Genomic DNA, 12977 nt, shown 5'->3' with positions numbered 1-12977 from the left:
GGCACCCCAAAAAACTCCTTCTTCATTGTTCTCTCCAAAATTATATCGTCAAATTTTCAACAATGCCTAAATTTTTCCATTTAAAAGGTCCGCCGATCCATAGACAAATCACCTTCTCTTAATCACATTTCTTTTCCAACCATTAAAACATAGAGAAATTGCTACTGCTCTGAGCAATAAACTCTAGAGATTATTACAATTGAAAGACATATAAACAAACACTGAAAAATATTTAAACTAAAGTTTCAGTGTTCTGAGATACTTAGTATTATCACAATAACCTTAATAAATTTAACTTACACCTAAGTCTACTTAGGCATTATTTTATATTGCATGACAGTGTCATTTTATTTAGTAGTATATATTGTAGCAACTTGAATCATTAATGTGAAAGTCATAAAATAATTTTTGGCATAGGCAGCATCACTGCCTAACATTTAGTTACGAGATAAAAGATATGTTATGCGGTTACCAGTAGACAATTGATTAATTGCTAAATTTCGTTATTACTACAAAACAGTTCTTTTTTTTTTTAATGATTTGGAGCTTGCACGAAATAATGTGATTTATGGGTTTAAAATCAATGTTTGTACGACTTGATTATCAGGTTAAAAGCATTAAATAAAAATTTCAGTTATGTTAAATTCGTTTTGTAGGGCCGATGTATTCCTGTGTTCATTTCTGTATCAAATCCCTTTCTTGACATATTAAAAATTATTTAACAAACTATTAAAAACCTTGCATGAAAAAAACACATAAAAATTATTTTTTTCCATGAGTCCATGAGTCAGTGATGAAAATATGCAATTTTTTTTTCTTTTCATTTTAGACACTTCGTTTATTCTTTAGGAAATTGGAAATTCTTTACATAGTAACAAAACAATTTTCTGGGGACCTTATTTACATACGGAACCATAGACTCCCAACAAAACTTGGAGGTTTTAATCATACACGACACGCAATTGATGGTCAACCACATAAAAAAAGGATATGATAACATAAGGTTGTTGGAGATTACTTATGAAATAAATGAAAGTGCATTGTATCCTATGGGGCTTTGATAAAATTACGTCTCAAAATAAGTCACCGAGGCGACCTGTATTTTATGAAATTAAAGTAACAGTTTGCAAACAAATGCAAAATGGTCTTTTTCAGTGTATTATTTTACCCTCTTTGGCTAGACGTGACTTATACGCTATAAATCTTGCCTTGTAACATTCATTCATATAAAAAAAAATTATATTCCTGTGACGAGATTTGAACCCAATGTACAAGAACACCTTATATATATATATATATATATATATATATATATATATCGCGGCAGCGATGACGTGTTCTCCCGCCTGTGATGTTCTCAAATACCGACCAGCCACACGCGGGAGTTTACCGTACCTAGTCGCTCATGACAACAGTTCGTCATTTTCCGAGCTCCTGTGCCCGAGGCTACGATCACTGGTCAAATGGAACCATCCGCAGGCACTGCCTATAAGTGGCATAGCCTCGCAACTGGGGAACTTGTAAAATGACGCTCTGGTTGTAGACACACCCCGCAGGCGGGAAACCGGACAACATTCACGCCTACAGCCTACTCGCTGTGGGCGTTTCGGAATTGGGCTCCAGGTAGGCGTCAAGTATGAAACAAATATTTAAAAAAATACACACACACAAATTAAAAAAATTAGTCTGTCCGAGTTTCTGCTTCCGATGTGCACGAACAGCCGAATTTGAAATGTTCTTTAGCTTATCAAAGCACTATTTTTTAAAAAAAATTCTGTTTTTGCCATCAGCTGCCTTCTTGATATATATATATATTTTTTTTTTTTTTTTTGCTGTTTCACACTTGCGTCATACTGCTGTGGCACGGCGTAAACAGAGATAAGCGCCTCTGGACGCCAGATCACAAGGAGAAGATATTCGGACAGAGATCCAGTGCCGCCCGCACTTCACGAGCGAACAGCTGGCTGGGAAGCCCTGCAGGTCAGTCTCGGCGTGCGCGCAGTGATGGTGGAGCTGTGTTCGCCCAGGCCAGTGACTTGCTTGGATAGCTTCGCGGCGCGACCGCCAGAACCGGGCATCGAACCGCGAGCACGTGGAGTCCCAAGCGACGGGACGTTGCCCGTTACCTCTCTCAATTGTGTGCAGAATCTAGGTTATAATTTCAGTGAGAACGCAAGGAGTTTATTAGATGTTATCACTTGATTGGAATTTACAAGCGTTCGGGTCCGAACCTGCATTACGTGTGTTGCAATGGGAACTGTTGTTGTTCGCTGGCATATGTGATGCAAGCTCTTCGAGTTATAATTGTTATTAATACTCCTAATATTTAAGTAGATTTTGATATTTGTGGAAAAAAATCCGACAGTTCCTACTAATATTAAATATATTGTTGAAATTGCTCCCACCAAAGGTCAAGGTCTTATTTCTACTAAATGATAGGGATGGTTTTGTTTTATTGACATTAGTTTGCTTCTCTTGCATGGAGTGTATTGAAAGTATGAACTATATTCGTTCAACTGCGTCACGAGACAGCATCTATGCCCCTCGTGCACAGGGGCGTAGGAACCGGGGGGGACAGGGGCGTGTCCCCCTGAACTTTTTATGTGGAGGGGACTGTCCCCCCCCCCCCCAAATTTCTAGACCGTGATATTTTTATTTTATAATATTATTCTGCCCAACTTTATTTGTAATTTCTTCACTCTCAAATTTTATCTTAAGGAAACAATAATAATTTTAACATCGATGTATCCAATGGTTAAATACAAAAACTGCTTAAAAAGCGCTATTTTGCACTTTTAAAATCTAAATTTTCCGGTGGAGAACCCTCGGACCCCCCTTCTTAGTAAGAGGGGAATGGGTTTACATGACATCAAAATCATTATTTGTCCTCCTCCCCCCCCCCCCCCCCCCAACTTTATGAACACAGCTACGCCAATGCTCGTGCATGAGCTGAAATTCTCGTTTTTTTTTTTTTTTTTTTTTTTTTAAATCATACCACATAACTTACATCCTGCTTGATTAGTTTCAGAGATATGAATTATCCACAGAGATACGACTTTCATGGTTAAAAAGAATTGACCGCCTTTGTACCTATTTTTTGCGGTCGAATATAGAAAAATGGTAAAGGTTAAAACATGACATTAAATAATAATTTTATACGTTATTCTTGCTCAGTATCTTACCTTCATCTTAATTTGTTTGTTTGCTGGGTGATATTAATTTTTATGATATAAAATAACTTCCTACTCCCTTTTTCACACCCTTAAAAGACGAAATCCGAAAAACTTAAATAATACTAACTGTAACTCTTTATACTCAATGTTCATTCTTAATTTCTAACTCTTAGATATAGTTGATTCTGAAAAATGTTTTTTTTATTATCTAATCCATACTTATCTCGTTTACCGCCCTTAGGGGTGGAACCTAGCCAATAATATATAAAATAATTTAATATTTTATTATTTTTACCATTAAGTTGCACCATACTTAATAAGTTTCGGGAGTTACGAGTTTTGTTAACAAATAAAGACCTTCCCTGTTTTCACCTCCATTAAAACACGAATTTTAATAAACTCGAAAATAAGCAATGCGTTAACTCTAGAAGCAAGTTTTTTTTAGTTTATAACTTCTTATTATAATTGAATTTGAAGTGTTAGTTTTGTTTTAAAAACACAACTACCTCCCCCCCTTTTCCGTTCTTTTACCAACCTCGGGCTTTAAATTTTGCAAATTGGTAAAATTGTGGTTGGTATTTATCGTGGAAGGAATGACCTATCACCATTTTTATTTTGCCGTCGCCGGGTTTGAACCAAGGACTCCAAGCTCCAATATGTAAGTGCAATTTTTATTAAAATTATATTAACATTGTAATTAAATAATATTTTACAAAATAATATATTTCCCGATTTTTTTCTGATAATAATTTTGGGTGTTAAAGACGGAGGACGTGACGAAAATTGCAACAGTGAAGTCATAATTCAAAATAGAGGAATCCAAAATAGCGGAAAGTTATAGAAAACCAAAGTGTCGAACGTTACGCCATGATTCAAAATTGCGGGACAATATCAAGGTCATTGAATATGGCCACCGTGGTGTCACAATCCAAGATGGCGAACACCGCCACTGAAAGCACAGACCGGCACCAGTAGCAGGACATACAACTATTTACCACTATAGTCCATTCGATTTGCAGGCTACCAGTTGCAATTTGCAATACGACATAGTGATACTTGATATTACACAACATATATAGAAGCTGTATGGGAAAAGAAGTAAGGTATATTTCTGCTGTTTCACAATAATTGTTATTTCTATTTCTCTTGACATGTTGCTGTTGCTGCTGCTGCTTCTGCTGCTGCTGCTGCTTTCACATACCTGTTAAATTATTACAGGTTGCTGTTCACAGCCCACTCTACTCTACACCACGTGCAGTTGATGCGCATGACCTGTCGGCGGCAGGATGACTCAGGTGCCAGGACATACTGGTGCACCCATAAGATTTCCATTTTTGTTAACACTTCATTATGAACGTGTTACTTGAACGAATTTACAGGTTTTGACGAACAATGATTTAGTTCGGTACGGAACTGTCGTCGCTCTTTACTGTTGATAGTATGTGACATTTTATTTTTGTTTAGTGTTTTTTCCCCTGTATTATTTGCCTTAATTGTTAAAACATATTTCTCATAAATTTGTTTATGGTGATTATTTATTGAATTGTAAAAGCGCCTCCGAGCTCAAAAACTTTAATAACCACCGATTTAGAAGGAAAATGTTAAACTTCTTGATAATTCTATACATTTAAATATTTTAGATAAAATATCTACTGTTGTCTTGAGAAATCTTTCAAAGATGAGCTGTAACAATTTTCACTGCAATGAAAATTAATTATTTTATGTATCATAGCTGATCAAGGTGAAACAAGACACCTACAATAAATTTGATTTCATTTGATTTGATTTGATTCGTATTTACATTTTTTGCCTTTTCATTCTTATTACAATGACAATTTTTTTCATTTAAAAAAAAAAGGCTACAAATATACCTAACAATCATTTCGGTATATAAAAGTAAAAAAAAAAAATGATGCGCAACTCAAAATAATATGACTATATATGTTATCGAGAAACTTTTTTTTTTACATTTTAACGAGTGAAAAATAAAGTAGTAACACAAATATTTGAACGGGGATTTTGGGGAAGGAACTACAGCATTTGCCTGGATTGATTTCGGGACTTGGTTGTAAACCATCAGGTGATAGCCCAGGACTCGAACCCTGGTTCCCCAGAATACGAGTCAAGTGTCTTACCATTATTCCCCATCGCTGCATATTATTTATTTCAAAAAACTGTGTGCTGCAAGTTAAAATATTCTCAAAAACTCCCAATAGAAGCAGAGTTACAACTGTTTACCCTCAAACTGTGGAGAGGAAATCAGTGCGAAAACCCATCTTTATGTGTGAATATCAGCACCTCTCTACAGGCAAAGCTGTGAAGATATTCACGAGTAATGTTTTCTGCGTGCAAGGTTCTGTAGGTAGAGACAGCAGCCCAGGAAGACAATGTGTCTTGGTATAACTGTTCTCTACGTGTTAGGTTCTGTAAGTAGAGATAGCAGCGCAGGACAATTTGCCCTCGTACAACTGTTCTTTATATGCATGGTTCTGCAGGTAGAGACAGTAGCCCAGGACGACAATGTGTCCTTGTATAACTGCTCCCTGTGTGCAGGTAGAGAGAGTGGCCCATGAAGACGTGTCCTTGTATAACTGCTCCCTGTGTGCAGGTAGAGAGAGTGGCCCATGAAGTCGTGTCCTTGTATAACTGCTCTCTGTGTGCAGGTAGAGAGAGTGGCCCATGAAGTCGTGTCCTTGTATAACTGCTCCCTGTGTGCAGGTAGAAAGAGTGGCCCATGAAGATGTGTCCTTGTATAACTGCTCCCTGTGTGCAGGTAGAGAGAGTGGCCCATGAAGTCGTGTCCTTGTATAACTGCTCCCTGTGGGCAGGTAGAGTGAGTGGCCCATGAAGTCGTGTCCTTGTATAACTGCTCCCTGTGTGCAGTTAGAGAGAGTGGCCCATGAAGTCGTGTCCTTGTATAACTGCTCCCTGTGTGCAGGTAGAGAGAGTGGCCCATAAATTCGTGTCCTTGTATAACTGCTCCCTGTGTGCAGGTAGAGAGAGTGGCCCATGAAGTCGTGTCCTTGTATAACTGCTCCCTGTGTGCAGGTAGAGAGAGTGGCCCATGAAGTCGTGTCCTTGTATAACTGCTCCCTGTGTGCAGGTAGAGAGAGTGGCCCATGAAGTCGTGTCCTTGTATAACTGCTCCCTGTGTGCAGGTAGAGAGAGTGGCCCATGAAGTCGTGTCCTTGTATAACTGCTCCCTGTGTGCAGGTAGAGAGAGTGGCCCATGAAGTCGTGTCCTTGTATAACTGCTCCCTGTGTACAGGTAGAAGCAGCAGCCCAGGAGGAAGATGCCCAGCTGGAAGAGACCCGACTCAGTGCCGCACCCCAAGGTGTGGCGTCGAGCGGTCGGCAGGAAGCCGGTGGATGGCAAGGTGCCGTCCTTCGTCATCCAGGACGTTCCCGAGGACCGCGAGGAGGAGCTAGTGGACTTCATGGAGGAGCATTTCATGCATAATGAGCCTCTCTGCAAGTGCCTCAACATAAACAGTGACTCGCCGAGCGTGAAGGATAAGCGCGGCCTCTGGGAGGAGATGCTGGCCCAGAGGATAGCCGTCGTCGCCTTCCTCGAGGACGACGGACCCCGGCCCAGGATCGCGGGCGCCAACATGCTGGGCGTCGTCACCCGAGCCGAGAAGAGCGTGAAACACGAGGTGACTTCCTAAAACTGATGTTTTTTTTTATTTTAAGAAAGGTATGATTTATCTAATTTCAGTGACATAGCAAAGAAAATTTTTTGGGCAGTTGTTTACATCTAGTGAAACCCACCCCCATTTACCAGAGCCCGCTGTAAGAGTCCTTCCGATGAATTTTGCACTTAAAAATTTTCAAACGAAATATACTATTATTGTCGTTTAAAAAATAGTTATATGCATATTTGCATAGTTTTTGTATTTTTTTATCATTTTGGTGATTAGTGAGATGTGGACCCTTCAGACATTCCACTAGACTGCGTAGTTTCTTCTTCACTTTTTTTTTCATTTTATTGGCAACTATTATACATGAGACGAAGGATGCAGTAATAAACCTTACAGTAAGTTGTATTTAAATATGTAGGTTTTTTTTCTCATCCTGAGGCTGCGTTTTTTTTTAATTGCGCAATGCATAGTAAGGAATTGAAAGATCCCGTTTCTTTTTTTTTTGTTATGTTAATCTTCAGTAACACACTATTTTATGTTAAAAAATATTAAAAATAAATGTGAGCGAGTTTTTAAGAACTCTCCAGAGAATTGCAAAATCTACCACTGTAACGAGAGAGTTCGTGTGTTCTTGCGTTGCAAATACGCTTATAGGTTATTAAGAAATTTGGACACGAAATTTAAAGGTTGACTTGTTTAAAATTTATGACGAGCGTAATAAATGTACGCTACGCAAACTATGTTTTCAACTACATTTCTGAACGCCAATCACACGTAGTTTCCGCACCCACCGCTAGAATTCTTTGTCGGAGCAGCTAAGTCAAATATCGAATCGTTCCATTTGCAGCCAAAATTTTAAACCATATAATGACAAAGAACCGATAAAAGCGAAACAGATTTGATCAAATTCTAAAACCTGGCTATGAACCCGATTTTAGACAAGGAATTTTATTGAAATACTGCTAATCTGATCAAGCTTCAATGAAGTTCTCTGCGACAAGTTAACTTGTCTAGCCTCGTTCAAGCACATTGAAAGCGTGCAAATGCAAGTCTGTGTCAAAATAATCAAGGTCATAACAATCAAGCTTGAACCAAGCTTGATGCGGCAATTCTTATTAAAGTTGTTTTTCAAGCTTACCGCGAATAATAACGACAGTTGAGGGCCCGCGCCGTTTTTAAACTGTCAGTTATGTCCCGTGCTCTTGCACTGGCGATAATACATGTCTTCCCCTGCTTCAAGCACTGCAAATAGGTCGCCCGAAAATAGCGCCCAGCCTTGACCGGGGTCAACGGGAAGCTTGCGATACATTGACCTCCTGTCAGTACCCGAACGATTCCAAAGTTCACTGTTCGCCCGTGTAACTTCACGGTCAGAATTAGAAAGAGGGGGGGGGGGGGGGAAGTTATGCAAGTGGTAGTAAGTTTTCACGATTTTACAGAGTTTTAAACAGGATGTTAATACAAAGACATCCAGCCGTCACCACCCCCATGGCCTCTAACATGGCAGGTTCCCAATATCATTACTGACGTAACAAATTATAGCTATGGGTGCCGACGCATCGACTTTGATATACAAATCTTGACATGTTGACATTGATATTTCGTCATTTATGTTTTTGACTCGATCATACCGTGAAAAATTGAGCATATTTTAATTATATGATACAAACATTATTTTCCCTTTTTTTCATAATTTTCATTAATTCATTATTCGTCATATGCTATATATATTTAATCTACATTAAACAAAGTCCCTTTAAAAATATATAGTACACAACAATTTTATAAGGCTTAATTTTGAAAATTAAAAGCTGAGATAACACATAAAGAGGTTCACAAAGACCATGGCATAGTGTATACATATTAACAATACCGTAATACTGTAGTCATCCCCCGAAGTGAATTAAATACTAAAAGATAATGACTTCACAGTGTAAGCTATTCGTAACTGTCAGTCACTATTAACTTCGTGCAATCCATTAAATCACATATGCTCTGCTTTAAAGAGTTAAATTTTGAAAAGAAAATGATATAGAAAAAGGTCATGCCTCAAAACAGTTGAAAAAACTGCTCTATAGTTTTTCGTGAATTCAAGTTCAAAAGTGCGATTTTGTGATTTTCTGATTCCTTAGGGTTGTCCACGTTCAGTGAAGTTTGTGGTTTTAAGGAACAAGTGTTATATTCTGTGTCGTGTACAACTTGTCTCTAATATTACACTTCCCTTAAGTTCTACCTACCGATGTGCCAAATTTGTTCTGTTAAAGGATTTTCTAAACAACCTCATATGGTTGTCAGTGGTCGTGAACAGACATCATGTGATGCTTATCACGTGACAGTAAATGGGTACCGCTGGCACATACTTCTTTCGAATACTTACAAATTTGAGACACGTTAAGTGATAAACACAATAGGAGTTTGATTATCACCAAGTGTGTTCCCCGGCTGCGATCCAGCGGTGTCACCCTTCAGGAACTCCGCCAACACGAGGTCTCCACTGTACTCTTCCCCCACCCCTCCATACTTGACGCATGAAGGAGCGGTGGATGGCGACCCCGTACTGCATCACTGATGTCAAGATGGTAGTGATCAGTGATGGTGGCAACTGGAGCTCCTTCCAGATGTCGTTGTTGGATCGCAGCCACGTGCCCCTGGCTCCTACGACGCAGGGAAGAAACCGAACAGAAGCCAGGCCGTACTTGGTCTTGATCTTCTGCTCGATCTCTGGGATGTTGTATTTCCCCTGCTTCAGGTCGTAGGCCCGCTCCAAGGATCCGCCGTACTCCCACGCTACCGTCGTCTCTATGACATAGCCTACGCCGTTCCGGACTACGACGAGGTCAGGAATGTACCTGTTTGTCCCCGCCGTGAGTCGCGGCTCTTCGTGTACCAGGTATCCGTTTTGCTGTATGCTATGTTGGAGGAGACGGTTGACATGGTCATGCCTCTCAATCCGCAAACTGTCGGTGAGAGGACACCTCTGCAGCACGTGGGAGAGTGTTTCCCGCGTCCTGCAGGAGGCGTTCCGACACATGGCCGCCGCTCCCTCAACATAGGGGGCGCCTACGGTAGGGAGGAGTCCAATGCGAAGCTGTAGAGCCCCGCAGTGACTTTAACTAACGACCGCCGTTAAAACATTAACAAAGACTTATGTGAAAGTACTTAAATATATTACTAAATGGTAATGACTTGAATGGGTGATGTTTTACTTTCCCACAGCATCAAGGGGCTGTCATTAAGAAGATCATAAATCTTCTGGACTACTTGGACTCCCTGGCAGACCCTTTCAAGAAGTACGGAGTGGAGGAGTACATCACGGCTATGGGACTGTCGGTGGCCAAGGAGTTCCAAGGCCAAGGGCTGGGCAAGGAGCTTCTGAAGGCCAGGTTCGACGTGGGCCGGGCCGTGGGGGTGAAGCTGACGGTGACTGCATTCATCGCCATAGAGTCTCAGGTGCTGGCCACCAGGGAGGGCTTCGAGCAGTTGGCGCGCATCGACTACAAGGACTACAAGGTGGACGGCAAAGAGGTGTTCCCGGGAATAACCAGCAAGTGTGCCATTCTCATGGCTAAGAGGATAGAATGAACAGCCACCTTGGGGCTAGGGTTGTGAGGCAAGCCAATATGTCAAAATAAACCATGACATGCTAGGTTTTTTGAACGGTTGATATTATTCCAAAGGGCGATTCAGCGAGCGAAAGGCTACAGCTTGAAACCGATACGTCGAGATGGACATTTCGAGCGATATCTCGATATCAACATATCAAGGAAGACTTGTGGATACCGATAAAAATTGGGTCAAGACTTACATGTTAAAGTGTAATATATTATTCGGTTGTCATATAAATTTTGAAAATTATATTTTAAACTTATTAATTATTTACACCAAATGTTTTAATGTCCTGCAAATGTTTCTGAATATTTCAAAGGGTTTACTTTGAAATTAACTTAAACATTAATAAAAATGAATGTCATGAAGTCTAAAATATAAATGACGAAATGTCAAGTTCTACATGTAGAGATCAATACTTCGAGCCCTATAGCTAGAGTAATATACGTTAATGGTAAATGTTGAGATCGATTTCTCTTGGTATAAGTTTATTTTTTCAAACTATTCCTAATTAATCCAAACCTAAAAGTGTAACTTTTATTACATGTTTAATATGTTACTGTATAGAGTAAACTCAACTATATTAAAAAAAATATTTGTGAAAAAGTATTTAACTACATAAGTTTATTCAGCACTAATAAATAGAGGTGATCTGTGTCTATCTTTGTCGTATATTCTGTCATTCATAGGATGCTTGGAGTGATTTCAAACTTCTTCCACATGGCGCATCAGTTAAGTATATGTTTATACTTTGCTATTTCTTTACCTAAACCATCACTTTTTTTTATAGATTGACGAATTTCTATAGCTCATCCATTTAGGATGAAATTTTTATGTCGTCCATCATAGTTATTGAAACGCGTGTTCCTAGTTGAATACGTTATAATGCTTTTTTTTTCAATGTATTATCTTTTTCAGTATTTTCCAGTTCACAAAATGCTTTCCCTGTGTTCCTTGAGCATTTTCATTTCCTTATACTTTCCCCAATATCCTTCCTAATAGCTACTCTGCCTCTGGTTGCATATAATTATGGTTTCCAGAGATGTTATAGATGAATGAACATTTTAGTCTTCGCATAAAACATTTTATGATTAATTAATTTTAAAAAAATCTTATGTTATGATTTTTTTTCAAGTTACGGCTTATAGGTCATTGCTCAGAAGTCCGAGTTAACTAAACAAAAGTAGGTATATATAGTTCGATCTGGGACAGGATTGGGGGTTGGGGGAGCCGTGGAACCACGACAGCCATCTTGTATTGCGTCACTTCCGGTGGCCATCTTGGATTACGTCACTTCCGTCGGCCATCTTGGATTGCGTCTTTTCCGGCGGCCATCTTGGATGACGTCACTTCCAGTGACCATCTTGGATGACGTCACTTCCGGCGGCCATCTTGTATTACGTCAAGTCCGGCGGCCATTTTGTTTTCTAGAACATTCCAACATTTTGAGTTTCGTCCGCCATCTTGAAAATCTTTATTTATTATCCGATTTTAATAAAAAAAATTAAAATTTAAAAAAAATTAAATAATCAAAATTTTAAAATAAAATTAAAAAATATTATTTAATAAAATTTTAATTAAAAACCTATGCATCGAACACCCCACTCCTCTAAATTACAAATACATCATCTAGCACCCCCACCCCTCTGTTACAATAACATTGTCATCGAACAACCCACTCATTCCTGTTACAATTTTTCGTTACATCCACCATCTTGGAAAATCATAATTATTAGCTTAGAAAATCAAGAAAAAAAATATATACCATCATTGTATGCTGGAGGCAGCCATCTTATTTAGTGGAGACTGCCATCTTGATTTCATCTGATGGGTGTCGTCATCGGTTGTAGGTTTATAAAGTATGTTAGTGTATGTAAGGTCGAGTTACAATTCTCTACCAACATCGTTATGAACCTTATAGACCAAAATCCACAGAATCCACAAAATCCACAAAATCCACAGTCATTTGTTGTTGTAACCGACATTTTTTCTTAAAGTCTTATCACTTATAGGTTTTAACTAAAATATATGTTATCAATACTATCGTTGTGGATGCGTTAGTTAAAGTAATGATAATTTAAAAAACATTTATTACTCCATCTTAGCTGACTAGAAATTTTTCAGAGTCCTAACTCACAAGTAATAATCTCTTCTCATGTTTGCGTACACGTGTTTAAAAGCTGCATGGAAGCAGATATTTTTAAAGTCTGCGTTTAATTTCACTTTTATAATAAACCTCATAGACCAAAATCCACAAAATCCACAGTCATTTTGTTGTTGTAAGCGACATTTTTTCTTAAAGTCTTATCATTTATAGGTTTTAACTAAAATATATGTTATCAATACTATCGTTGTGTATGTGATAGAAAAAAGTAATGATAATTTAGAAAAAAAAAAACATTTATTACACCATCTTAGCGGACCAGAAATTTTTCAGAGTCCTAACTCACAAGTATTATTCTCTTCTCATGTTTGCGTACTCGTGTTTTAAAAGCTGAATGGAAGCAGATATTTTTAATGTCTACGTATAATTACATTCCTAATCAAGTCCATGTTT

General features: G+C 38.7%; 1 protein-coding gene across 3 annotated transcripts; it reads left to right on the top strand.

The window, feature by feature from the left end:
- Window positions 1-1573: 1573 nt before the first annotated feature.
- LOC134542825 (uncharacterized) lies at window positions 1574-11081 on the top strand. Of its 3 annotated transcripts, XM_063387374.1 has the most exons (4): window positions 1896-1980; window positions 4392-4468; window positions 6442-6829; window positions 10031-11073. In XM_063387374.1, exons 3-4 carry the CDS (start codon window positions 6467-6469, stop codon window positions 10394-10396), a joined length of 729 nt encoding a protein of 242 aa, XP_063243444.1. In that variant the 5' UTR covers window positions 1896-1980; window positions 4392-4468; window positions 6442-6466; the 3' UTR covers window positions 10397-11073. The 3 variants fall into 3 exon arrangements, with proteins under 3 accessions (XP_063243446.1, XP_063243444.1, XP_063243445.1); XM_063387376.1 differs by lacking the exon at window positions 4392-4468 and having other exon boundaries at window positions 1574-1980; window positions 10031-11081; XM_063387375.1 differs by lacking the exons at window positions 1896-1980; window positions 4392-4468 and adding an exon at window positions 4156-4271.
- Window positions 11082-12977: the final 1896 nt, after the last annotated feature.

This window comes from Bacillus rossius, assembly GCF_032445375.1.
Source record: "Bacillus rossius redtenbacheri isolate Brsri chromosome 9 unlocalized genomic scaffold, Brsri_v3 Brsri_v3_scf9_2, whole genome shotgun sequence".
Lineage (NCBI taxonomy): Eukaryota > Metazoa > Arthropoda > Insecta > Phasmatodea > Bacillidae > Bacillus > Bacillus rossius.
This window is presented reverse-complemented; position numbering and strand designations above follow the sequence as displayed.